The sequence below is a fragment of the Nomascus leucogenys genome, unplaced genomic scaffold (assembly GCF_006542625.1).
Source record: "Nomascus leucogenys isolate Asia unplaced genomic scaffold, Asia_NLE_v1 Super-Scaffold_258, whole genome shotgun sequence".
Taxonomy (NCBI): Eukaryota; Metazoa; Chordata; class Mammalia; order Primates; family Hylobatidae; genus Nomascus; species Nomascus leucogenys.
In genome coordinates this window covers 2,824,950-2,851,967 of record NW_022095769.1, presented here as the reverse complement: position 1 = coordinate 2,851,967, position 27,018 = coordinate 2,824,950, and the positions used below count along the sequence as shown (strand labels likewise).

Here is a 27,018-nt window from a genome sequence, read left to right as displayed (position 1 = left end):
AGGTGCCTCTTGAAACTGAGTTTAATTCTGGGGTCCTTTTGGGAGGTGAATTTTTCTACCGAGACATTTCTGCTTCACGCTCAATGACCTCTCCACCTTTTGCAGAGGTGCTTACCTAGGGCTCAGCCCCTACCAACCCAGCCCACCTCAGACCAAGGCTGCTACCCTGTGGCTCAAACTAGAGCCTCCAACCCCAGCTGGGGGCCGAGAACCCTAAGGGGTTGGCTCCCTTTGAATGGAAGGAAGGAGATTCCAGCCCTCTGGAGGCCTCTGTCTAGACCTAGGCACCCTGCCGCAGAGAAGAACAGAGGGAAATTACTGTGTTCCTCCCTTGCATCATATTTTAAAGTGGCCAAACTAAGGTGACATTCTCAGTGGCTGAGGCAGGAGAGCTACCCTCAGGAGGTGCAGGAAGACCAACCTTCCCTCCTATTCTCAAGTCAATGAGGAGGTCTCAGGACCTCACTGCTCCCCGGACCCTGTCCCCTCTCCAAACAACCCACATTTCCTTCCCTCCCTGCTCGTTTTCCAGTTCTCCTGTTGGAAGGCCCTTGATCAGTTTAACCAGTAGTCTTGGGACCTGGGGTCTGGGACTGGCTCTCAGCTCCACTTCTAGGGAGCTCTGCAGGGGACCTTGCCGTGAAGGGTGTAAGGAGAAACCTCCTGGACTCAGCAATCTTTTTTTTTCCAAGCCTTTCTCCGGACAACTGGGATCCCTACCTATGGTCAGGCCCAGAGAGCCAACACAGAATAAGACACAGGAGAGATTTATTTTCTAGAGTGATATATATTTTTGTTCTTTTTCTTTTTTTCTTCCAAAACAAACAATTAGAGCTCTAGGCCCCTCGCCCTCCCCACTCCCACCCAGAACCCTCCCATATAATCGACAACTGAAGACAGGCGAGACAATCACCCCCAAAGAAATCACGAAACACAAGCACAATTTCACGACAGCCACCGACAAAGCAAAAAACTTCTACTGGAATGTCCCCCTGCAGGATCAGGAGAAGCAGGAGCAAGAGTCTACGAATTGAAGGGACTGAGAAGTAGGGGAGCAGGGGGAGGAGCGGAAGCAGAGAGTAAGCTTCCATCTGATGCTTAGGTGCGATTTTGCCTCTTTCCTTTGCACGCGGGACTGTTCCCCAGAAGCGCGAGCACGCACCAGCCGCGCAGATCTGCATCCAGGCCCATGAAGCAGGAGGCAAAGCCCGGCCCCGGGGCCGGTCTCCTCTGGCGCTGGGGCTAGAGCCGCCTGGCCCGGGGCTCCTCTGCGTGGGTCGAGAAGCCGAAGGGATTCGTAGGAACGCGCAGAGTTTTGCGCACTGGGGCCATTGCTCCTCCCTGTCCCAGACCACTTGTCCCGGAAGGGAGCTTGGGAATCGATTCACAATAAATTCTCATTCGGACTCTCCTGGCCTGGCTTTCCTGTCTACAGTGGGGTTGACCTAGCGGGGAATGGAGGGTGGAGGGTTTTTTCTACAAGCGGCGGCTTGACTTGCGGGTGCAAGGTGGATACGACCGAAGAGAGTTGATTTCAGAGCTAGGGAGGATGCGGAAGAATGCAGGGCCGGTCGAGAGCAAGAGACGCTACAGTCTGTCAAGTGGTGCACAGATGAACAGGAGGACAACATTGTCAAGGCTTTACGACCCACAGTTTGACCTTCTTTTGTTGGAAGGAGAGGGAAACATCATGCGGAATTAAACATTTCCTACAACAAAATGTATATGTTGGTGGGAGGTGGGCAGTAGCTCCACCTAAGATACCTTCATAAAACCACGTGCTGCCTTTTCTTGTACTTTCTAGTCCACCGGTTTGGGGACTAGGTTTGCTCCATCTTCCCCATGGCCTTTGGCCTGAGAATAGTTGGCAACTCCATGGGGATGGTATGGCAATGCTGCAGCTTTGGGCTGCAACACCTCACTCAGGAGTCTGCCTCTAGACATCTCCCTGGTGGGTATTTGCATCAGGGGGAGAACCCGTGCTTGCCTGATGGTCTGAGGGCTGTTTTGCCAAATTTGGTGTGCGATGGTCTGCAACTGGAGTGTCACTTCACTTGACTGAATGGTGATAGTGAGCTCACCCCATTATTACTGCGTGTGGATGTCTGCTGAGCTGTGTGGAGTTGGAGTGTCCCTGGGTGACTTTTGGGTGGGTGTAGAGAAGAAACAGCAAGCTGGAAGTGAGGGGATAGGACTTCCCAGAAAAATTACAGGGCATACTAGCAGCTTGACTGGGGTCTCTCTTTCCTTGTGGCCCATCACATTCTTAGGAACCAACTACTTCTATCTTCTAAATCAACAAAACTTTCTCCTGACACCTAGAGAGAAGAGAGAGACAGGTAAGGGCAAAGGAAAGGAGGGAGGCTCTAGGTGCAGATAAAGGACTTGGAAGAGAGACTCCCTTCCCCATTCACTTTAATATATCCCAGACAGCGCTGGCTTTGCAGTCGTCACATAAATAAGAGTGAGATGGGGAAGAGCTGGGGAGGACTGGGGGTAATCTTTAATCTTTACTCTTTGCCCTGCTCCTTATTCATTTTCTTCATTTTCATCCGCCGGTTCTGAAACCAGATTTTGACTTGTCTCTCACTCAGATTGAGGAGTCTGGCCACTTCGTGCCTACGGTCCCTGGTGAGGTACATATTGAACAGAAACTCCTTCTCTAGCTCCAGCGTCTGGTATTTGGTGTAGGGACAGCGCTTTTTCCGGGAAGAGCGAGCGTGCAGCCAGTTGGCGGAGGGGTTGGCTGAAAGAGAAGCAGCGATAGAATCAAAGAAAGGAAGGGGGTGAAGGGCCCCAGATCAAGAGGGCACACCCTTGGTCTCCACTCCCCATCTTGCATTGGAGAAGAGGCCACCTGGGCCTTCAAGCTCCCAGGAAGGGTGTCACAGATGGGCCAGCCATTGCTATAGACACCTCCAGGTGAGACGCTGTGTGGAAAGGATGGGGGCAAACGTGGGCCCAGGCTTCTTCAGCACTTCCAAAGCTCTGCCTACATCAAGTTCCCTCTCTATTTTTCTCTACTTGGGTCCAAACTGCTTAGGACTCAGGTCAGAGTTCAGCATGGTTGAAGTCCCACCAGCAGCACCCCCAGGCTGGCTAGGGGTGGGTGGCTGACCTGAAGGGTCCTGGCTCTAGGAAGTGAGAGGGGGAGTTGGGTGGGGAAGTGAGATGTCTGTTCAGTCACCGAATTTGGGGTGTCACTTCACCCCAAGAGACCTCTCAGCCCTTCAGTCCAGTCCCAGTACCCCCTGCCTTGATCACAAACAAGCTTGTGTCTCCTGACCACATGGCAGAAGGCATGTGTGTCTGCGTAGAAATCTCCCCCTCTGCCACCACCACACACCACGAATATGGGTCTGCACTTAGAGCCACAAACAGCCAGCACACTCCAATTCACACGCAATGCAATTGCAACCATTTATCAACTCTAGCTTATGGACAGGGGAGCGCTGGTGGCTCACAGATAACTTATGGTTGCAATAGTCTCTCTCCTTTTCAGCTCCTGCTCAGCTCAGTTTGGTTAACACAAGTGCAGGGAAATTAGGGAGTAAAATTGCTCCAGTCCCAAGGTGGGGAGCCAGGGGTGATGTGGAGGTAAAAGGAAGCCCTTCACAGCACACCTAGCCTTAACCGATCCTATGTGGGGGCTGGGGGGAGAAGAAGGTAACTGAGTGGAAGAGAGGAAACAAAAATATATACAGGCTTCTCTTCTCCTTACCTTCTCTCCCCCTACTCCGGAACTCAAAAAAGTTGCCAAATAAAGCTAAGCCAATTAAAAATAACAGCCACCAGCTACTAGATTCCTTCTCCCCAAGTGAAAAACACTGAATTTTTTTATATAAGAAATTTGGTTCATCCTACACTAAGTACCGTGTCTTACCAATTTGCAGCGCTATTTCCTTAATGTGATTGCCTGGGATGGGACCCGCAGCCTCATTAAATATGAAAGAGGGAAAAAACTGTTAATAATTGATCCTAGCCAAATGGCTGCCTTGCAATAATGGGCTTTTCAGGCAGAGTTTGGGGGTTTAGGGTGGGGGGTCTGTTTGGGAGCATGCGGGGAGGGTTGGGGAAGAATGTGTTCCCTAAATGCCAACTCTTAGGATTCCACCTGGCAGGTTGGAGGTGACAGGACCCTGCAGGGAATGGGGCAGCTCTTTACTCTCCAGCAGGCAAGGATGCTCTAAAGGGCCCTGGGGCCACTCAGTCAATGGGAAATCTAGCAGGGCAAGGAGAGACTTAAAAATCCCTACTTCCCAAAAAGAGTAAGAAACGAGGACCTGATACACCAGCCTGCGAGTCATTGTTTGCGGCTGAGTTCCCTCACCGATGAGCACTTCTCAACCTTAAAAATAAATAATAGGAGAACCCTCTCTTGTCATGTAGTAGCACCTCCTGGAAATCAGCCAGACTTGGCGTTCTGGCCAGGGTGCTTTTGAGGAGTGGGAGGTGTTGGGAAACTACCCACAAAGGGTAAAGTTCTCCGCCTCTCTGCAACCCTCTCTTCCCCCCACCCCTGTTCTCCCCGAGGTCCCTTCGAGATGCCCCGATATTCGGAAGCGATTCCCCGACTCCCCAAGAGGCGGACAGCCCGGGCGGGGGCTAGGGAGCCCCGCAGAGAGCAGCTGGGTACCGCAGAAAAGGAAGCGGCAGCCCCTGCGAGGACGCCGAGGAGGAGAGGGGCCACCGGAGGGAAGGCTCCCGGGGAGGGGCCGGCGCATCCGGGGAGGGGGCTCAGTCATCGCGTCCTGGGCTTCCCCCGCCCCTCCCGTCGCCGGTTGCGGACTCTGCGCGGCTACAGCGCGAGATCTGCTAGGAACAATCCTCCGCCGAGCTGTTGCATTGCAAATAAAATCCTAATGAGCTCCCTCCCCTTTCCTCTTGGCCGGCTTTTACGGTCTGCGCGTGGCGCGGGGAGCTCTGCCAGCCGCACGGTCCCGGGCAGCCCAGTGCGCTCCGGCCCTTGCCCTCGCCGGCTCTCGGCCTCGCTGGCCGCTGGCCCCGGACCCCGCCAGCTCCTCTCCCGGCCGTCGCCGGTCTCTGGCCGGGCTTTCAGCTGGGGCCTCCGGGAGAGAGGGGAAAAGAGGGCCGAGAGAGCTGCAAGTCGATCCCCGAGCCCCTGTTCCCCGCAGGACTTGGAGAAGTGGGGGCAGCGCTCCTCTGGCGGCCTCAGTCTCCCCTTCTAGAGCACGCAGCTTTCCCCTTCCCTCCGTCTTTCCTTCCTCTCCCCTCCTCCTCCCGGCCCGCTCTCCGGCCATCGCCGCAGTTTCCCTTCACATTGTCCGCAGTTTATTGCCTTTCCCCTCCCCACCCCCCCTCCTGGCCTTCGGCCTGGGTATTTCCTCACTTTTTATAACTTACTTTGATCCGGCCTCTCTTTGTCCTCGCTTCCTTCGCAAATTTTATTGTCCCCGTAGCCGGGTCTTTGATTAGACAGCACGGCCTCCCTGCCCGCCGAAGTTTCCAAACTGTACTCGGGCGTGCCCTGTTTGAGCAGCTCCCCAGGCGCGCCCAGCAGCGGCTCCGCCTTCACCGCCGCCTGGCCCTGCCCCGGGGCCGCTTCGCCGCGCGGCGCCGGCTCCAGCCAGGTGCGGAGGTACCTGCTCTCGGCCGGCGGGACGCCCTGGGGCTGGATGTAAGGGTGGTAGACGGACGGCAGGCTCCCGGACGCGTGCGGGCTCAGCGGCGCCCAGGAGGCGCCGAACACCGGCGCTTTGGGCTGGAAGCTGCACGAGGGGAACTCCAGGTGCTCCGCGTGGCCCGGCTGCCGCGGGCTCGCGTACTGGCCAGAAGGAAACTTGGCTGGAGGCGCGTCCTCACTCTCGTGACTTATGATCGAGTCGACATAATAGCTGCTAAGCGTCCCAGAAATGGACATTCTCAGACATTATCCGGGCTCTCGCAGGGGGAAGGGAAGCGCTCGCTCGGCGGCGCCCAAGCAGGGAGAGGTGGCACCCGGACCGGTGTGAGGGCTTTCGGACGCGACCCCCCCAGCCCCCCACCCTCCCACCCCCACCCCCTGCTCAACTTCTCAGCCAACAAAGTACAGTGGAGCAGCCCGGCTCAGCTCTCCTTGCGAAATGATTGGTCAAAGTTTTTCCGACTGCCTGATAAAGCGTCAGCTCCGACATAAATCAATCGGGCGAGGGGGCTGCGCTCTCGCTGTCATCCGTCCGCACCGCATTCCATATCGAGGATGGATTGTTTTATGCTGATGCAATGTGCTATCACGTCAGGGCTCCGGCGGCCACGTAACCTCAGCCCCAGCTACCGGCCGCCCTGTCCCCCCTCCCGCTGCAGGAAGGGGGGCAGTTCTCGACATGGGGCGGCGGGGGGTGGAGGAGAGGCGGAGGGAAGCGGCGGGCTGCCTCGGGAGGGACGCAGGCTGTGGAGCCCTCCCCCCAGGCGGGTCGGGGAGGGAGGGAGAGCAAGGGCGGAGGGAGGGAGAGAGCCCCAGCCCGGGGAGCAGCCGGAGAGGCTCGAGAGGATACTGGAAGAGGAGGTGGTCCTGTGCCCCCCCACACACACCTCCACCTCCACCCCGCAGGCCCTCATTTCCTCTTCTCTGTCCCCTTGACAGAAGATGTTTATGAAACAACAACAGCAGCAGCAATCCACAGGAGATGAAGTAAAATGATGAGGGGAAAAGTTGGGGATTTTAGGACGTTGTCCGCTTTGGAGTGGGCTCTCCTTGCACTCTTTGTAGAGATTTACATGACTGCGAGCTTCCCTGGACCCCTCAGTAGCTGAGGGAGGAGGAGAGAGGTGAATAAAATGGCTGAGTGTCCAAGAATCCACTATCTGTCCTGAAATTAGAAACTACTTGAGGTTAAAGGGATCCATCAGGCCCTGGAAACGTGAGCCTAGGAAAGAGTTTAATACAAGGAACCAGAGCGCCTTTACATTTATTGGGCCTTTCTCTGACTTTGGCTAGAAGGATGGATTTAAGATGGTGGTGGTGAGGTGGGGGGGTGGGGGAAGCCATTTCTCCTTTTCTCCACTGAATAACCACCCAGGCCCCTAAATTTGCCCTGATGAGGGAGCTGAATAGGAGAAAGTGTTAAGGCCACTTCCCTGAGGTGTCACCAGAGCAGAGGCCTGGGAAAGGATCCCCAGTCAGCAAGGGAAGGGGTCCCAAGTTATCTCCCCTTCCATCCAAAGAGGAAGGAGCCTGGGCTTAGTTTTCAGCCCTCCTGTACTGCTCCTGTCACCCGGGACTCCTGCTCTGGAGACTTCCAAACACCAATATAGAGGCCAGTGTGGACAGAGAGCCCATGGTCAGTCTCTTCCCCTCACTGCCTTACCCCCTGCAGACCCCCTCATTGGAGCTTCCAAATAGCCCTTTTTATATATATCTACTCTGTGGCCCTGCGCAGGGACTCCCCCGGGGCCCACCCACTGGCTTCCTCGCTCCTCTCCCAGCCCCTGCTCCTCAGCTTCTGCTCCAGTTGCAGTTGCTTCTCCTGGCACTTGGGGAGGTGTGACCCCCGGACAGACCCAGTTCTCCTCGGGTTAGGCTCAGGGGTAGACTGGGGTGGATTTCTCGGCAACTCTTTGACTCTGAGTCCTAATAAGGCAGGATGCCCTCAGCCCGGTCCTTTTAGCAAAAGCGGGGCCACTCTGACTTGAGGCCGTATCTTTTTGGCCACCTACCCCTCTGCCTTGTAGAAGGCTGCGGATCACCTCCCACACAGGCACACACTCCCAACCGCTTTTCTTTCCAAATGAAGCCATCTCGTGTCATTACACGTGAAATACGAGGGTAAAGCGCCATATTTCTTCACATTATGGCGATTTCAAAATGATTTTTTAAAGATCAATGCCGGCGCCCAGCCGGCCCCCTCCTTTCCCACCCCTGCTGTCCGAGGGTGACAGCCCGGCAGATCCGTAACCAAACAGCGTGAAGATCTGCCTTTTCCATAAGACCCAAGTGGGGAAACAAAAATCCGATGCAAATTCTTCCAAGCAGCGGTTGGACGCTTGGGAAAGTCGAGGGAGCTCCCCGGACTCACCAGCGAAAAAGCTGGGCACTGAGCGAATGAATCACAGTTAAGGCAAAGCACCTGTTCTCAATTTGCCAGCCCTATGAAGTCTGCTGTTGGCTTTACCTGTCATAAATACACTCTTCAGGAAAAAAGATTCCCTCCCCCGCCATAAATAATGGTGTTATGAAGCATGGCGGGCTGAGTATATGATTTCTGTAGTATATAAATTAGGGCCTAAAAGGACATGTGTACTATGGACTGGGGTTTTTTTATTTATTGAAAAGTCACAAAGCTGGGCTGTCCTTAAGACCCAAGCAAAGCAGGCACTGGGCTCTGACTGCCGTCTTCCTGGTTCCCCTTCCCTCCCCTGCCCTGACTTTGCAGCTGCCTCTCTGCAACAAGAGAGGAGTCAAGAGGGCTACTCAGTTTAGGGAAGAAGTTAGAGGAAGAAGAACATTTGGGCTGATGGCTTGTGCTCTACAAGGGTGAGTTCTCCCGACAGACAAGATTTGGGTTTGTGGGTTGCTGTCTGCCTGAGGAGTTGCCCTTTATTCCCTGTTGGCTCCTGCGTGCTGGGTGAGAAGCCGACTCAGGCCTCTTTTCTGAGATCGGAACTTAGCCTTTGCTCATGAAGAAGCTGGAGAGTGGAGACAATTTTAAAATGATAGGTTTTGGAGGTCTTGGTCTTCTCAGGGAGCAATGACTCCAGAGGAAAGAGAATGAACTGGCCCCTAAGCCCTGTAGTCTGCACCCCAGCTCTTTGCTCTCCAGGTAAATGCACCAAGCAAGGAGTCCCACCCCAGCCAAGCTTTCTGGAAAGCATTGCTTCCCCAAACTGGAGTTCAACTCCAACTCTGGCAAATGATTAAAGGGTCAGCTGAGAGCGTGTGGACTCCCTCCCACCAAAAAAGCCTTGTTTTCTCCCCAGACAATGGTAGCCACCATGAAGGAGGATAGCAAACAGGATTGTGGCCCCTGGAGCCCAGCTTCCAAAGACACTTAGTAGAGGGGTTGCTTCAGTGGGGGTCACTTTATCCTAAGAGAGCAAAAGTGCTCCATACCCCACCCCCAATCCTAAACAGAAAGAAGGAAAACCCTGCCTTCTCTTGCAGCCTTTTGCCATTCCCTGCACTGCAGCCTCGCCTGAACACAGCTGGGGCCAGTAGCTGGTAGCTTGGAGAAGGGCAAGCAGGGAAAAAAGCGGCAGCTCCTGGCCACACTGGGGCCCAGAGCAGCCAACAGCGAGGCCGAGGTTTGAAGAGCAGAGGCCGACCAGCCGGTGAGTGCCTATGCTGTGGGGGTGACTTTTGAAAGGGTCCTTGTCAGTAAGAAGAGAGAGAAAATCTAGAGGAAGGGAAGGAAATGGGAGAAGAAAGAAAAACAATAAGTGAGAATGGGGAAAAATAGTTTGTTTTTAATTAATAAGCTTAGCTGAAATTTACACGTGTTTTATGTAAATAGATGTGTGTGTCCTATATGTATATTTCAAATCAATATTTCTGTATGGGGAACACAGTGCGCAAATGCACTGTGCTCTATACTGTATATAGAATATGTAATAAATAAATCTGCCCAACTATGAAACTTGCTGTGCTTCGGCGTTCGTGTATGCAGGATCTAATCGTGCATATGTGGATGTCTGCATAACCTCTGTGAGTGATAGAGGATTCTGCTCGTGTAAGAAGATCAGTTACCCAAAAGGTTGTGTGTACATTTTTATAACCATCACACGCCTATGGAAAAGGCAAAAGCTTGGGTATTTGTATACTTGAATTATGGCTATAAAATATTAGCTAATTCAGATGTCTCACTTGAAAACTGTCCCTTGACTTGGTATTCAAGCAAAATATACAGCGTATCCTCAAACAAATGCATATGACTTAACACTAGATTGATTCTACGACAACTTCTTTCCAAAATGCTTCTCTGGAAGGTAAAATAAATGCTTCAAATTGGCCCAGAAGAGGTTACGAAATTTTGTGACTACTTTGTTGGACCATAAAATCCTTTACTGTGTTTCTTACCCAAGACCGCAGGGACGGCGTGCATTGTGTGATGCTTATTTCATGATAGCGATGAGCGCGGGGGTGGAGGCACAGTTACTTATAAGCACATGTGTCTCATGGAATTATGAAGCAGAGGTGGACAGAGATGAGCCGAGTATGAAAGTGACTGTGGAGGTCAAGCAAAAGCACTGCTGTGTACAACAAAATTAGAAAAGTCCTCAAATCTATGTCCCCAAGCACCAGAGGTATTTCTTCAGACTCAAGATCACAGTCCAGACCCTCTGGGAAAGAGTGAGGCATGAGGACACTTGCCCCAGTGGGAAAGGACACAAGATCCCAAAATCCTTACCCTTTATGCAAAACGGCCTCCAAAACAGGTATCACATCGAATCTGCATACTCGGGTTCAAACCTCGGTGCTTCCATACACCCCAAGTGGGGATCTTAATTGTGAAGTAACGAAATCTTCTGCCAAACCTCCCTCCTAGGATGTCAGAGGTGAAAGGAAGGACTGAGAGGTCAGTGGCCCAAGCCGACCTCAGGAATCTTCTTACCAACTCTCAGCCATCAAGGATATCCAAGGCGATGGGGGTGGCTGACTCCTTGGGAGGGGGCATCCAGGAGGCCAAACGGGGTGGGCAGCAGGCAGGCGGAAAGGAGGCGAGCAGGTAGAAGGTTATTACGAAATTGCTTCCATAAAACCTGCGGCTGTTGTAAAACTCTGCTTTCCAAAGACTTTATTTCCTCCTTTCTCTCTAACATTCCCTTTTTTTCTTTTTACAGCACTTTTCCTGGGAGGGGGTGGCCAAGGGACGCCAGGGATGGAAGACAGTCAGGCTCTGAGTGACTGGGTAGGTTTGTGAGAGGCCCAGGGAGAAGTGAGATAAGGCCCCAGGGACACACCAGGCCATCTCCACCCAGACCAGAGGATGAGAAACTGCCAAGGGACAGAGTTGTTGGCCTTTGCTTATCAGGACAGTGGGTTGAAGGCTGCATTTCCCCTAGGCTAGGGGTGGGTCTCCCTAATGCCCCTCTGCTCTAGCAGAAGCCCCTTGTTCAGAGACCCCCTGGCCCTCCAAGTCAGCCTGGCGCCAAAGCCCCATCCGGTCGGGCCTCTTTCCCGGGCCCCTTTGCACATTTCCTCTGCCTCAAGCAGGCGGGGGAAGGTTTGGGAACAAAAGTTAGCTTATGCTTTGGAAAGTCCCCCTTCTTCCACCAGCACTTCTAGTTATTCCTTTCCTGGGCACAGGGCCAGCAGCCTTAAGAGGACTGAGGTCAGAGAGGGTATCAGAGTCTCGCCCTGCCCAACCCCTGATTCCATCCCTGTCACTGCATCAGTAGGGGTTGAATTGTCCAACAACCTGGGCTCCCCACTAGCTTGCAAGTCAGGCCCCTCTCCAAGGAGGTAGCACTCAGGACCTATGGGTACCCCCAGCCCAGCCCAAGGCCAGTGGGAAGCCTTTGGCCACTGGGGTGGGTAGGGAGGAAAAAGTCAACTGAGGGATTAGGAAAGGAAGGACATTTCTGACCTATTTCTGTAGGTCCGGTCCCATAGGGGGCCTTCAACAGGACCCTGAGGGCTTTAGGCTGAGATTGCAAGAGCTCTCAGTGTTTCCCTTTCAGAATGAGACCTACTGAGCCCTCTTCAAGGACCTGAAGCTTCCTGCTGAGGTGGAGCACCAGCCCCCAAAGAGTTACAAAAACCTCAAGAACTACCTGCATTTCTTTTGAAATCAAATATTTGTGACATTGGGGAGAATTTCTCTGGAAAGTTCTGGATGTAGGTGAGAGCTCAGAGACCCTAAGGCTGGAAGCTTGGAGTTCTGACTGCCATCTTTGGGTTGGGCTGAACAGCCCAACAGGGCCAGGGAGGTGCTTCGGGAGAGCTGACTGCTCCTCATCCCCCTTTGCCTCCTAACGCACACACACAAAAAACATTCAGAAGTGGGAAGACACTTCCCAGATCTCTTCTCTGGGGGAACATCCTTGTTGCTCCTGGATGAAGGACCTCAAACCTCTTCCTCATTTTGCAAGGTTGATCCTCCAGTCCTGATTCTGCTCCCCTCCCCCAACTCCTCCAGCTAAGCGAGGAGCAGTAACTGCCGTGAATCGGGTGGTTTAATGTTGTTGTGTTCAGAAACCCAGGCCCAACAACATGAAACTACCTAATTCACTCAGCAGTTCCAGTTCAAGCTCTAGGTCAAGGGCTCACTGGGGGCAAACCCTGTGGCCATTTTTTGTGGGCCAAAAAGCGGCTTAACTTCATTTTCCTCTACCTCTTCCCCAACAGAAGAACCTAGTTGCTACTAAGCAACACATCGGAAGAACTGAACCCAGGACTCTAGGCAAAACCATTTTGGATCCGGTCCTGACAGCTCAGATTCCAGAGACATTTGCTCCCTTCCAGGAGCCCTGGCCAGAGAAGAAGACCCTAGACACAGGCACAAGCCTGGGCAGGGCCTCTTTGATATACCTGCTCAGTCTCTGCCTCTCAGCCCAGCTGGAGGTCTCCACAGATAAAAAGAATTCTCAACTTCAAACAGATACGAATGTGCATCTACACTCAGCACCCTGCTAGCCCCTGTATTCCAGGTCACCCAGCCTCCCAGTGTAGCTCTGAGAGGCCAGATCTTCAAGTCCTACACATCCCCCAGCTTTGAGACTGGGGCGCAGACAGGAGAGTGGGGCAAAAGAGTGCTGAGAAAGAAAGTGACAGAGAGAAAGGTGGAAAAGCAGAGTGTCAGAAAGTATCGGGAATTCTAGGGAACAAACAGAGGAAGAATGGGATTTGGAGGGGAAAGCCGGTTGATCTGAACAGTTGCTGTGAAGGCACCCTGCCCAAAATGTCCCAGGGCCCTGGCTCTGCAGAGGCCTAGCTGCCCCAGGTAAGACAATTCATTCCGAATCTTCGCAGAATAAGGACTAAGAGGCTAAGGACTGAGATTGGAACGCAGAGAACAAATTTGCTTCCTCCTTCCTGACCTTCGGTGTGGGTCCTTGGCCCCCTAATGTGCCCGCCCCTCATCTCTGCCTCTCCAGACACCCGCCTGCTCACAGGTGCTCACGCTCACACCCGCACCCATCCCAGAACCGCGGCTGTGCAGGCCGAGGGCGGCGGCGGACTTACCTGGGTGGCGGCGGTGCCGGCAGTGCGCGGCCGTCGGAAGGTGCGGAGCCAGCGGCCGCGGCCCAGTCCAGGCTCCCTCCCGCCCTCGCCCAGAAGCGAGGGTCCGAGTGGCCACGTGTCCGGCAGGGAAGTCCGAGGTAGCGAGGGAGTCCGCCTGGCCGCCCGCTCCCCCTCCCGGGTATAAATCTTGGGGACCGGAAATACAATAAAACTTCACTGTGTTGATGAACTTCAAACGGTTTACATCCCCTCCTGTCCTGAAAAGAAAGACGTCGGGGGCGGATTAAAAGGAAGGGGAAACAAATTTACGAGCGGCAGAAGCACCCGCCTCGGCCCCTTTCTTTGCCCGCACACTTTGTCCGCGTGGAGAGAAGCAGCCCCGGTCCCTGGGCCTTGGCCTCCGCGGAACCGGCCGCCAGGCGCGCTCTTCTGTCTGAAGAGTCCGCGCTGACCTAGCCCGCGCCCGGCAGAGACTGGAAGCCGCCGCCTACACGGAAAATCCACAGAGCCCCGCGCAGACCCTACGATCGGCTCGGCCCGCCGGGCTTGGGATGAGGCTCCCCGCTCCTCGCCAGAGCAGAGCTGGGCTCCCTGCCGCTTCCTTGCGAAAGCCCAGGCTCTCCCAACCACGCCCGGTGGCCTCCATTTTTTGCATCTTTCCGCTGAAAGCGGGTTTTTTATTTTCTTTTTCTTTTCTTTCTTTTTTTTTTTTTTTTTTTTTTTTAGACAGAGTCCCGCTGCCCGCTGTCACCCAGGCTGGAGTGCAGTGGCGCGATCTCCGCTCACTGCAACCTCCGCCTCCCGGTTCAAGCGATTCTCCTGCCTCAGCCTCCCAAGTAGCTGGAACTACAGGCACCAGCCACCACGCCCGGCTAATTTTTGTATTTTTAGTAGAGACGGGGTTTCACAATGTTGGCCAGGCTGATCTCGAACTCCTGACCTTGTGATCCACCCTCCTCGGCCTCCCAAAGTGCTGGGATTACAGGCGTAAGCCACCGCGCCCGACCCAAGGGTTTTTTGTTTTTGTTTTTTGTTTAACTTTACTTTTCTCTTTCCTTTTCCGTTTCTAGCGGCCAGACCTTTGCCCAGCCCTGCCCGTTTATTGCCGGGTACTTGCTGGAAGGGGACAGAAGATAAGATTCGGGGTGACTCCCAAGGCCTGAAGGGGGCTGAGTGGGCCGGGGGCTCCCAGAGGATAAACCCTAGGGGCCGGTCGGTCTTCCTCGGAGTGAAAGTGAGAGCCACGCGGCGTGGCGGAGCTCCACCATTTTCTCCTCATTTCTTTAAAGCTTCAAAATCAAACAAAACCATTACTACCCAGGCCTCAAGTTTCCATAGTTTTTGTCTGCTCTGGACAGTTTACTTTTTTCAAAACTTCGTGGAATCCAAATTCTCTACTAGGCCTCCGAACAAAAACGAAGGAAAATCCCTTTTCATCTTGGGCTTCAGAGAACTGGGAGCGAAGTGATTGACTTCCTGCTCCTTTTGTCTGCTCCGGGGGCCTGGTTAGGTGCCCTTCTGGATGGGAGAGCAAAAGGTCCTCCATCCTGCCTCACAGTTATTCACCCCCCAAACACTACCGAGTTCAGTTTTGAGACACAATGGATGGCTAAGATTAGCTCAGGCTCAGGCAGAGTGTTCAGGTACAGGAGTGAGGTCCAGCTGCAGTCCCAGGAGGGGGTTTAGTGCACTGAAGGCACCCACCTTCCCATAGATACACACATAGATAACCCCACTCCCCAACCCCAAGAAAAGGCACCAAAGTGCTACTGGATATTTTAAAAATATGATAAAAAATAAACGGTCAGGGAAAATACTAGGCAGTACAGGTTTTGAATTTTCTGAAGGGTTAACTCTGCTGCAGGCAGTCCCACTCTGCCCCAGCTCTCCAGAGGTGAGTGGTGGTTTGGGGGCAGTGCCCTCTGGCCCCTTCCTAGCACCAAAAGGGAGGAAGTGGGGAGCTCTTTAACAGCTGGAGGGCAGGAAGTATCTTATTTCTGGCCAACATTCATATCCAGGATTTGCATGGGGAGTCCCCTCCAGCCTCCCTCATTTGCTCTTTATCATGTTATATTTTTATTCAAAATACTCAGATGGCAGCTACTGGCTGTCACTCCTTCTATCAGGATTTCCCTCTGGGAGGAAGGCAGGACTGAGGGGCCAGCAATTTCCAGACCATTCAAGAGTGTTATTACCCATCTCCTACCGGGTACCTGGTGGGGGCCGGTCGGTGTGCTGGCTCCCAACCTATTGCTAGCCTGGGTCTCTGTGGCTCCCTAGCTGAGGAAAGGAGATGGAAACCTTTTATAGTCTTAGACTCTTTGGAAAAACTGAAGAGGCCATAGCCTTAGGATGATGCACCTGCACACCCATATGTTTTGCATACATTTCCAGGGGCTTTGTGGCTTCCCCCTACCCTCATCCCAAGAACCCAGGCCATGGATTCCAGTTAAAAAAATAAAATTATCTGTATGGTGCCAAAGGACACCCCAAAGCCATTCCCATAGATACCAGTTGTGTCTTTCCGAGGGCTCCCCAAAGGAGAAGTCTACTTTCAGAGGCTCATCACAGACACCCATGGCCGGGGTGCTGGTGCCACTCATACACTAACTAGCTGAGATGATGGTCACTCAGTGAGTAAAGGCCAGTTAGGCAACATTTCTTTTCACCCCCAAACGTTTTCCAAACACTTTTCCAAAAGCATGTTGATCTCCAAATTATTCAGAAAATTGATGGCCATGCTGGAGGGTTTAGAGGTAACTTCTCCCGACTCCCTTTCTTCCTTGAAGATAAAGCAGAGTTCTAGCGTAACTGGAGGAGGGCTGGACAATTTGATTGGTGAGTGGAGGCAGTGTAGACACAGAGGCAGAACACAAGATCCTTAAAGAAACAAAAATTGAGACCCTTTTCCATTTTGTGAGAGTCACAAGAATAAATATTTCTGGGACTTCCTGGCCCGTCTCCCTTCACAGGGTTCATTACGAGCGGGGAGGGAGGAGACAGTCTCGGAGAAGTCAGAGGTGCCAGAAGCCAAGTTCCTAGACCCCAGCTGGATTTTTTTTTTTTTTTCTTTTTTTTGGTCCAATTTCTGGCGGCGGGCGGCTGGGGAAGCAGCTCTGTGGTCTCCTGGCGGGTGAGGCCGAGACAGAGACCAACCTCTAGGCGGCGCCCTAGCGTTGAGTCCGCGCTGAACAAGATTCTCGCGCAGCTCTGCGTCCGGCGCCGGGTGAAGGGGCCTGTTCCTGCAGGCGCTCGGGGCTCGGCCTGGAGCTGGCCGCCGGCACGTCGCCTTTGGCGCCCTCTGCCAACCAAGAGAAACACGGTTAAATGAGTGCACTGGGACAGAAATCCACAGCTAATCAAGGCCCCATCCGCTCCCACCCCCTGGCCCTTGCCTCCTAACTCCATCTCCGACGCTAGGGAGCCTTCCACAGCCCGAATCTCCTTTGATCTCCCCAGCAGCCGGCTAGAGGGCAGCGCCAGCATCTTTAACCCCCTCCCCCAGCTTGCAAAAGAAGACACCGAGGTCCGAAGGAATTAAGTTATCAGCCCAAGATCAGAGCAGCTATTAAAAGCGGTGAAGCAGGGCTGGAGGAGGAGCCCTCTATTCCAAGTGGAATGTTCTTTACCCCAAATTACCACGACCATTCACCCCCTCAAAACGTGTCTTTCTTATAAGCAAAATTCATCTGCAGAAAGGCAGCTTTTTGGTGTTTTCTACGTTGGAAGTTTGGCGTTTCTTGGGTTTCAAATTTGAGGAGGCCCATAAGAAAACTAGAGGCGGATATAGGGACAGCTGGGCCAGGATTCAGAGCCAGGACAAAGCCAGCCCCCTCTCTTCCAAGAAATTCCAACTCCTTACTTATGACCTCCCTAGCTGCATGACCCTGGCCAAGTGCCTTAGGCCCCGAGGTGCCCAGACCTACTGGAAAGGGAAGTTGTGAAGTGCGAACGCTTTGTGAAAGAGGCTCTACAACTAAGAGAAGCTGCCAGCAACAGGACTGCTCCACAGCCCCCAAACTAGGGGTGTTAGGGCCAGTCAGGCCACTCTCCTTCTTGGCCCAAATAGGACCTCTTTGTTAAATTCTTGTGGAGCAAGGAAAGAGAGGTCTTGTTCTGGAATGAGCCCCTCAGAAACGTCCAGGGCCTAGGAAGAGCAGGATAGGAGAAACCAGGGTCCCTCTTCCCCTTCCCCTGTGGCAGAGATGCCATTTTATACTGCAGAGCCCTCTGAGAGACATTTCTGCAAAGTTACCTAAAACAGAGGCGCCAGAGAATCACCTGCGGAGGAGGAAGGGAAGAAGAGAAGGGACGGGCTGCTGGGACCAGGCAGCAAAGGACAGGCACCTACTATGGGGCAGACTATGATGAGGCGCCTGCTGGGGTCTGCGGTCCCACAAGAGGTGCATTTCCCAGCTGGGCAGGAGCTCTTGAGGATGCCTAATTACCCAGCGCACATCTGGAGCAGCTGCACCCTCGGACACATTATTTCGCTCCAACTTCTATTTTCATTCTGGAGGCTGAGTCATAAAAGACTGTAGAGGCACAATAAAGTCGGGTCTGTGTGCGTCAGCATTCCTGTGTGTGAGTGCGTGTGTGAATATGTGCACGTCCGGGGCGACGTCTGTGCATCTCACTGTGATTGCCCAATGGATTCGCTAAAGTTAGGGAAAAAAATGGAGCAACATCAGGCGAATTCAACTGCGAACATACTGTCAGCCTCATTATCTGCCCATTTCAAGGGAAAGCATTTGGGTCTTGGAATTAGCCAGTTAATTGCCTCACTTCTTTGTTCACTTTAGGGCAGGAGGAATTATCTGCATCCTATTAAAGCATTCTATATTTCAAAACTTTAAGATCTCCACATTCTCAATTTTCTTTATTTCTATCTGTATAACACTTAAGCACTCAGATCTGCCTCTATCTCTCTCTCTCTCTGTCTCTCTCTCTCTCTCACACACACACACACACACACACACACGCTTCATGCTTGAAAAGCAACTTAGTATCTGCATCTGTAAAATCTGGTGTCTTAACTCTTAAAGCTGATGTAAGGATTAATTAATGTACTATGATGTACTATGTGTCTAGCATTTAGCACAATACCAGGTGCACAGGCAGCATTTAGTAAATAGTAACTACTAATAAGGAGGAGGAAGAAGAGAAAAGAGGAGGGAGGAAGCGGAATGGGGGGTGAGGGTGAGTGGCAAGGAGGAAACCTGCTTTGTTCACAGAGAGTCAGCCTAGGACGGAGGGTGTGTGTCTCAGCTGTATATGTATAATGTATTCTTTTGACTTAAAGCAATGTCTATAAAAGCGAGGCCCCTTGGACCCCTTGGCCTGTAACTACCTCTTCAATAAGGTACAGAGAATTGGGGCAATTATCTGGCTCATTTCAGGTTCAAACTCCCTTTAGCCTGAAGTATCTGGATCTCATAGGGGAAAGGTCTGAGAAGTGGTGGCTTATATTCCCTTGGCTTTTCAAGGAGTTCTTTCCCTTTGCTGCCTTAGAAAATGGGTAGACAAGAAATAGGGGGCCAGGAAGCTGGAGTTAAACAGAACATCTGAGAAACACTTGACAAATACCAGGCCTTGAAGTTCTCCATGCACTCGCCCCAGAGGACCACCGCCCCACTAACAGAAGTCACAGGCTTTTGCCTGCTGGGGACTTTCATTCCACATTCAGCAATCATTTCCTGAGAGCCTACTGTGTGCCCAGCACTGGGCTGAGCTCTGGGGCTTCAGCAGGGCTGCACCCCACCAGTTGGCAGTGCTGATGTGGCAGCCAGCAAGAGGTCTTGGCTCCTAGAAACAAGTCCAGGACACAAGAAGAGGGACAAGCCTGCTGGGCAAGAACTTCTGGCCAATAGCAGCACTGCCTTTTCAGGGCCAAAGTCCTAGTGCAGGGGCGGAGCCAGAAGGTCGGGAGCACCCCCTTCCAATTGTCTATCAGAAAAAGGCCAACTCCATGGTGCAGATGGCCCAGTGCAGGGAGGGGTGGGGCAGGCAAAGAGATGGCTAGACGCTCCTGACCCTCAGTCGGAAGTTTCTGAGAACACCAATTAGCTTTCTTTAATTAGTAAAGTAGGGAGCGAATGAGCATATATTTCTTCTGCTCTGATTGAAAGCATTTAGGTCAGGTTTTCACAGCCAGGATTATCCAGTTTAAGCTGTCCCAAGAAGAGAATTGTTTATTTTTTTTCTTTGTATTTTCAGGCAGGGGTCTGAATACTATTAGCCAACCATTGGCTTCTTGTCACAGCCTCGAACTGCTGGGCAGGTGGGTGGTGGTTGTGCAGCGCAGAGAAGGGCAACTAGAAATGAGTTGGAGTCTTTCCTGTGCCAAGTCACATTTGTTTGAAACGTATAGACAACTGAGGAGCAGCCAGGAGGGCCTGGGTTTGGAGTGTAAGTATGTATGGAGGCGGAGGGTACAATTAGCCAGATAATTTCCAGTTCTCCTAATCTGTCTTAACATAGTCCTTGAAAAAGGAAGTTTCTTTACTTCCCAGACCCCAAAGAAGCCTAATTTTTCTCCTGGGAGATCTAGCTTGGTCAATTCACACACGTGGGGAGATGGCCAGGAAACTTAATAGGCTGGGAAAGAAGAGCTAAGTCCTTCTTTACACTCTGTGTCTAAACAGGCCACAACACATGAGGATGGGCGTAATCAAGAGGTCCCCCAGGATAGTCAGGGGTCACATGCTGTTTATCTCTTACAAACAAGATTACTAAAATATTAGGGAGCAAATCCTTCTCCTTTAAGTCCAGCATTTGGTATTCCCCAGCCTCTAACCTTGGCTAAATCAGCCCCAAGTAGAGCTGGGGTCCCCGAGGAAATGGAATAAGTGAGTCAATAAGGGACACAAAAGAACATTCTATTGCCCAATCCACGTTTGCTTGACTTATAGACAGCTTTAGTTAGGAGACTGTTTCCAGATAGTCTTCCCTTCCAGGAGTTCTGGTATGGTTTTTAGTCCCTGGGAAGCTGCTTAAGCCTGATTTCCTTCCATTGCTGGTCCAACTGCTGGCCAGTCCAAGATCAGCTTTCCCCAGCAAAGCTCTTCGCACGTTCTCAGGCTCCCAGCTGCTGGGAAGGAAAGACTGACTCCCACTGGGAGCCCAGACCCTACAGGTAATGGTGGGGAGAGGACACTGCCACCGGAGTGTTTTTAAAGGTGAAGGCTGGCCTGGCAAAATGGAGATGTCAGCCAAGACAAAGGGTGAAGACCTTCGTAAACTGACTATATTTGGCCTCAGCATTTCCCAGACACCAGCTCCTTTGATCTATCCAAATTGTAGTTGTTAACTAGGTGTCTGAGGAGTCTGAAACTCTCTGAAATTGTGGGATTTGGTGAGTACTACATAAGTGCATTTTTTTCCTGGGTAGAGGGGAATCAATATTGTTCATCAAAATTTAAATTATCATATCAGGGAGTGGCCCCCCAAAATGTTAAGAACCTCTTATCCACCATTCTTATACAACCAACCAAAAATGTAATGCAGAGGGAGGCATTGTAATAGACTTGGGTATCTGACAAGACAAATCAAAAGGACAAACAATTTATTGTTCCACAAGGTAGAACAGATACTCTTACCTGGACCTCCTGGAACACCAGGTACCAGGTCACAGGTGCTGGGGACTCTTGGACTGAGACCAGTCAGGCCACAACACCCAATCACTACCTCCTCCGTATTTGCCTGTGCAGACAAGGAGTATGCAAGGTCTCTGTGTCTCTAATCAAATTAATATGGAGCTTTTATCCACTGGGGCCTGGACCCTCCTCCATTTGCCACCTTGTCCAAAGCTATCTCATACCGAAAGAGAATTGAACGTTTCAGGAAACACTTCCCCTTTGCAAATGCCCTTCTCTTGGGGAATGGGTATAGTGTCCAAATCTCCAGATCCCACCATTTCCAGCCAGCCCTGAGGAACTGTCTGAGACCCGGGAGCCCAGAGATCATCAGCGGGGGCCAACAGCCATGACCTTTGAGTATTCTTGGCCGCTGGGCCACAAAAAGGGTGCAAGAGGCAGCTGGACAGGTAGACAGAAGTAGGCACAAAGAAAGGGGCCCTGGACGGCTGCCAGAGAAAAGACGGAGAATGACAAAGAGAGAAGTGAAATAGCTGGACTGGAGGCGGGAACTGGAGAGCAGCAGGCAGGTGGAGTGGCCAAAACCCGCGTACTAAGAAGAGCCTACAGCGGCCGCAGGGGCGGCAGAGGCGGCCAGGCGCGTCTCCGTTCCCCATCTTTACCGGGAGGTTAATGACCTCCTCAGCGCCCCCTCGTCCCAAACCACCCAATTACAACTCCTCAGGCTCCTTGATGCTCTGATTAATTGGTTGGTTCGGGCAGATGGAGGTGCTTCTCTGCCGGGGACCTGGCGGGGTTTCGCTAGATCATTTGTTAATTGTGGGAAGGAAGGTCGCATCCGGGGAGAGGAAATCCAGGGCTGGAAAAGTGGGTGAGCGGCGCTGGCGCAGGCGGCCAGGAGAGAGCAGATGAACCGTTCGTTAGGAGCAGCGAATTCGTTGGGAGCGCTGAGATCCAGAGACTAGGACCCACTCCCTCTCTGAGCAGCAAATTGGAAAGAAGATGCTCACTCGGTAAGGGTGAGCCCCACCTCGGGCTCGGTCTATCCGCGAGGCGTTGGGTCAGCGTTTAGAGCCACTCCCTGCGCTGGTGGCTGGCCACAGCTCCCTATCCCACCTCATCTTCCCCCATCGCCGACAGAGGAGGTTGTGAATCTACAGGCCCTTGACGCTGAGGCGTCGGAGGGCGCACCTTTGTAATTGCGGCCTCCCTTCCCTTAAGTGCCGCTTCCGGGCGCCTAGGCTGGGTATGAAAGCCCCGTTCCTAATCCTCTGCTCTGGCCCCCTCCTCCGGACTGCTGGGACTCTAAGCTAGGCCCTCCCCAGGTTCCATCACTGCGGCGGCGCCAACCCGCGGCTGGGCTGTCCGCGAGAGGGAGTTGAAGGCGCGCGGAATCCCGAGGTGCAGCTGACTCTCCTCTCAACGCCGACTCTGCCGCTCCCGCCCGGCCACCTCCCTGTCGGGCAGACTTCCTGTTCTCCTGCTCACAGGAGGGAGGCAGTCGCCGAGCCGGTCAGCAGCTTGCACGGAGATCTTCACTCTGCGCCCAGCCCCGGTACACAGGTGCAGATCTCTAGCGAAGCACTGCTGAGTGCGCACCGTCGAGCACTAGGGAATCCTAGACGGAGGGCTTGGTCCATTCCACGCAGTCCCAGGCAGGTCCACAGCGGAGGAACGCAGCGGTCTCCAACCCCTGGTCAGGACTTCCGCGACCCTCCACCCCCTAGAGACCTGGTCCCACGGAGCTGTCCCCCCAGGAGCCGCAGCGGGAATAGCAAGGCAAAGGGGACCACTCAGCCCCCAGGAGGAGCCCTGAAGCGAAAAGGTTGCCGCGGGCAGCCACGTTCCCTCTGGTTCACCTCGAAGCCCAGGAGCTCCGGTCCCTGGACCAAGGAGTGAACGGATCTGAGGAAGAGGTAAGAGGAGGTTTAACGAGTAAAAATTTGGACTCTCTCCTCTTATATGGCTTTAAAGCATGAGGAATTTGGGCACTGACTTCTCTCTCCTTAAAGAAGTTTCTGGCGTTCTTGCCAGTCCTTGCGTGTCTGCACCCAGCGCCGGCGACAATTTAAGGAGGAACTTTACTGGGTAGTCGAGGCTTGAGAGTTCGTAGTTACCTTTTAAAAAATCATTACTATTACTTAATATCTAGGTTATTTTGGACTAAGCCCCCATCTTCTCTCCAGCCGAAATTCGGCCTTTAACAGTACTAGGGAGTACTTCAAAGAGGAGGGCTGTGGAGGAAGCGACTCAGACGGCCCCAAGAGGAGCAATGGGAAGGAGTAGGGGTTTTGGCCTTAATGATCTCTGCAAGTTAAAGGCCATTATTCCTATAACTGCAGCTGGGGAAAGGGCAGAGGAGGTAAGGACGGCAAATGGGCTGAGGGTGGCCACTTTTGCATCTTCTTGAGAAAGGAGACATTTGAATTCCCGGCCCAACTAAAAGCCCTGAGATGCTTTTGCCCTTTGCTTTACAGACAGTGGTGGCAAAGAAACACTGCCACCAGGCTGTTTTTAAAGGTGAAGATTGACCTGGTAAGCACTGAGATCAGCTAAAGGAAAAAAAAAGTAAAGACCCGCATTTCGTCTTTTAGTTTTCTGGCTAAATCTGGCATCATTTTCCAGACACAAACTTCTCTGATTAATCCAAATAGCTCTCAACCTGAAGTTCAAGGAATTTGAAATCCTCGAAATTGTGGGATTTCACAGTTCTAAAAGGAAGTCAGCTGTCACTTTCTGAGAAGCCCTGGGAGGGGAAGGAAGCAAGAGGAGGTATATGAGGAAAGGGGGTGAGAGGCCCCAGATCTAGCTCTCTAGACATTGGGTGCTGGACCCCCAAGCTCTGAAATTCAAGCTGGTCCCATCTACACATTGCCAAACTGAGTGGAAAGTTGCAAGGCAGTCAAGGAGATAAATTTTATTTACTGCTTTAAGGATGAGTTTGGGTGTCTAAGCAGATTATAAATCTGGGTGTTTTCAGTATTTGTTTCTTTCTTTCAACTATTCCTGATTTTTGGCCCAGAGTAGTTTCTGGGGCCCTTGGGGCGGTTAGGCAAGAGAGGGACTCAGACCTCCAGTCCCTTGATCTTGCCTTTACTTGGTGAAGAGCCCAAGATTCCCCACTGGCAGGCAGGGTCAGAACCAAGTCGGCCCTAGGCCTTGCCCCAACCCCCCAGCCCTCAGGACTCCTTTCTCTGAGACCAGGCCTCTGGCCAAACTGCTGACTCCCTCCACACCTGGTCACTGGAATAATGATGGCATTTTTTATTTCTCCCATTTTTGAAAACTGCAGAAGCCCCAAGGAGGAAGGAGGTACCACTGGATCTTGGGGTGCTGGTGGGGGATTGTGGAATCAAATATCCTCTAAGCCTGTGAGGACAAGGTCTACTAGGATGACTTGGTGTCAATTACAGCTCTGAGTGCTGCCTGGATAGGTCAAATATTCCCTCCTTTCCCTCCTCATTCCTTCCGTTCAAGCCCAGAAAATCCACAGATTTTCTGTTTGGAGAGAGAAAAAAATGGGCAAAACCTGGGAGTAAAAGGGAGATGAGGGAGAAGAAAACAAGGGAGAGGAGCCAATAGACTAAAACAATGAAACTCTCGAACCCAACAGCACTTTAAGCTTGACTTTTAATTTGGCCAGAAAAAAAAAGAAGTTGGAGGCAGGGTGGGTGGGATGTGAAGTTCCCAGCCCAACAGATCCTCCTGTCTTCACGGGCTCTGTGCGTTCCCAGGTGGTGAGAACCCTGTCTGTCCTGGGGGTGGGAGGGATGTCCTGGGTCTTTCAAGTTGCAGTGTGGAGAGTGAGGCTCTTTCCAAGGGTCTCTGAGGTCTCCCACAACACCTTGCTTGGACTAGCAAAGCCTTTCTTTGCATTTCCTCTGGGGCACTGTGTATGTGTATCCCTGTGTAGGGTGGTGTTCTAAACCACCGCAGAAGGTGAGCAATTCTCCTCCCGGCGAGCCAAGGGCTATATGTTTGGGGTGAAGGAGGCTTCATCCCTTCTGGACTGGAGAAATGGGGACTTGGAACCAAGTGCGCCAGACTTTAGGGAAAGAGACGAGCTGCAGCTCCAAAAGGGGATTTGGAGGGAAGATCCTATCAGGAAAGGCCCCCCCGACTTGCTTCCTCAAAGGGTTAGGGAAGTGCACTGAGAAAAGAGAACTTTCACTCAAGTCTTCTCCATTAGGCATCTTTGTGCTTCCATTTGTATTGGAAAGCACAGTCCTGGGCAGTCAGCTGCACATTCCGCCTCTGGTATGTGGAATATGTGAAATATACCATGCAATGTTCTACTTTGGGAGGGGGGAGGCATATAGATGAAAATATGAATTTTCCTTCTACTGCCTTTATTATTGAGCACAGTTGGGAGCACATAATTTCACGTCTCTTTCGCATGTCTGTATAAATCCTCAATCTTTAAACGGTGCTTAACTACTCCGAGAGGCACAGTTGCTGTCATATAAGATTCCTAGCCTACTCCTGCGGGTTACTAATTCCTCTCAGACTCCACAATACCCACGATGCACGATGCGCACCCCTTAATGCTTGCTTTTCTTTACATGCCTTTTCAAAGGCGAATAATTTTTGTATTGACCCATGAGTCAGTCCATACAGTTTGAAATCCTTTGGATGCCCTCTGCCCACTCCCATAAACAACAGGCGCCTCCACAAAAATGCACATGCCCCGTTTTTGTGAGTGTGAGTTTCAAATAAGATGGCGGCTTCTGGCATTCCTTAGATTCAGATACACGCTCTCTCAGGCAGGAGGCTGCTCACAGTCCAGAGGGGAAGGAAACCTATGCAGCCCCCAAAATCCAAAGCAAGAGACTCCCCCAAGTATTCTGCCCCCTCCACGCCAGGAGGCAGCTAGAGAGACAGCGCGCGGGAGAGCTGATTCTGCACCTTGGGGACCTGGGGGCTTCTGTCTAGAAATTGGCCTGGAACTCTTGGTCTAATTTCCATTAGGAAAAGTGGCCCTTCTTCCATCCCAAGCGATTCCTCACCCCCAAAGCTGCTCAGGGCAGCTGGCCCTTGCCTCTCTCACGGCATCCGCCTGGAATCCTGGGTTGTGAGCAGGAGGCCCAGGACGCAGGAGGCCCAGGACGCAGGGCCTCAGGCTGGGCGGGGCACTGAGCACTCGGCTCTGGGGAGCCAGGGTTTCCGGTAGAACGAGGGGAGGTGACCCCCTTTCCCCATACACACACCTTCTCTTGGAGAGGTAGGGTCGGGTGTGAGCGGACAAGGAGGCCGAGGCGTTTTCGGGTGCGCCCCGAGGCCCTACCCGGGAAGCTGCCTCGGTCTGGAGATCAAGGTTAAGCCAGTGGCCCCGGGTAGCCCACGCCTGCCACGGGCGGTTGGTCCTGAAAGCTCGGGCCACGGGGCTGCCCAGCTTGGAGAGGGGCCTTTCACGCCGCAGTCCCCAGCTGCGAGAGGATGGGCTGCGCCCGCCTCCTCACCTACCTCTCGGAACCATGCCGTCCGCCGCGCGTCTTCGTAGACTGCAGGAGTCCAGGGCTTCTGGGGACTGTGACGGCGCCCAAGGCGGGGGATGAGGCGGCTCCGGGTCGCCGCCCTCTGCCCCCGCCTCTGTGAGGCCTCTCGAGGCAGTGTCTGTGTCTGGGGCGCGACGCCAACGGCGCTGGGGGCGCGAAGGGGCTCACGCTCCTGCGTTCCCCTGGAGCCGGTGAGTGGCGGGCGAGGACAGGGTCCGGGAGGGGGATTGGCGCGAGTGCTTCCTGCCTCTGCCCGGGCGGGGCTCGGCCGTCTCACCTGCCCCCACCCGCGGCGCCGGCGCCGTCGGATCCCAGAGCTGCTGGTGAGGAGATGGGCCTGTCGCGCCGCGGGGAGGCCAGAGGCGCGGAGGAGCAGCGCCCAGATGGCCGGAGAGAGAGAAGAGACAGATAGAGAAGAGAGAGAGAGGGAGGGAGGGAGGAAGGGAAGGAGAGAGAGAGAGAGAGAGAGAATATATGAGAATATAAAAGGCAAGAGACAAGCAGATCCAAGGGCGCGCCCAGAGAAACATCAAATGCACAAATAGACAAAAGAGGTAGAGGAGAAAGCCGAGTCCCAGGGACTGAAAGAAGCCATGGGCGTCTGAAGCGAGCGACAAGTTATCCTTGGGAGTTGGAAATGTGAGAGGGAGGGGCAAGGCCGAAGGAGGCTGAGAAGGGGAGGGGGCGCTCACACCCTGGGCGGGAGGCGACTGATCCACACGTAGGGCTCCGAATCCGGAGAAAGAGAGCGCCGGACCCTCCTCCGCCCACCTCCCGCCCCAGCCGCAGCCCAGCGACTTCCCGCCAT

The 27,018-nt window shown here is 53.0% G+C and overlaps 2 protein-coding genes across 2 annotated transcripts; both read right to left on the bottom strand.

Annotated features, from left to right (window-relative positions):
- Nucleotides 1-767: 767 nt before the first annotated feature.
- HOXB9 (homeobox B9) lies at nt 768-23,951 on the bottom strand. The gene is made up of 4 exons (XM_030807965.1): nt 23,941-23,951; nt 13,280-13,285; nt 5,365-5,926; nt 768-2,746 (listed from the first exon to the last, which is right to left on the bottom strand). The coding sequence occupies exons 3-4, from the start codon at nt 5,879-5,881 to the stop codon at nt 2,511-2,513; spliced, it is 753 nt and encodes a 250-aa protein (XP_030663825.1). The 5' UTR covers nt 5,882-5,926; nt 13,280-13,285; nt 23,941-23,951; the 3' UTR covers nt 768-2,510.
- On the bottom strand, nt 15,421-27,018 carry LOC100593993. The gene is made up of 3 exons (XM_012503631.2): nt 26,905-27,018; nt 26,179-26,356; nt 15,421-16,421 (listed from the first exon to the last, which is right to left on the bottom strand). Exons 1-3 carry the CDS (start codon nt 27,016-27,018, stop codon nt 16,291-16,293), a joined length of 423 nt encoding a protein of 140 aa, XP_012359085.1. The 3' UTR covers nt 15,421-16,290.

Coding starts and splice junctions, on each gene's coding strand:
- HOXB9 (XM_030807965.1), bottom strand. CDS start 5,881: ATGTCCATTTCTGGGACGCTTAGCAGCTATTATGTCGACTCGATCATA. Junction 2,747..5,364: donor CAAAGAGAGGCCGGATCAAA/GTAAGTTATAAA, acceptor CTTCTCTTTCAG/CCAACCCCTCCGCCAACTGG.
- LOC100593993 (XM_012503631.2), bottom strand. CDS start 27,018: ATGGCGGGAAGTCGCTGGGCTGCGGCTGGGGCGGGAGGTGGGCGGAGG. Junction 26,357..26,904: donor TCAGTCGCCTCCCGCCCAGG/GTGTGAGCGCCC, acceptor TCGCGCCCCCAG/CGCCGTTGGCGTCGCGCCCC. Junction 16,422..26,178: donor GGACGGCATGGTTCCGAGAG/GTAGGTGAGGAG, acceptor CTTGGTTGGCAG/AGGGCGCCAAAGGCGACGTG.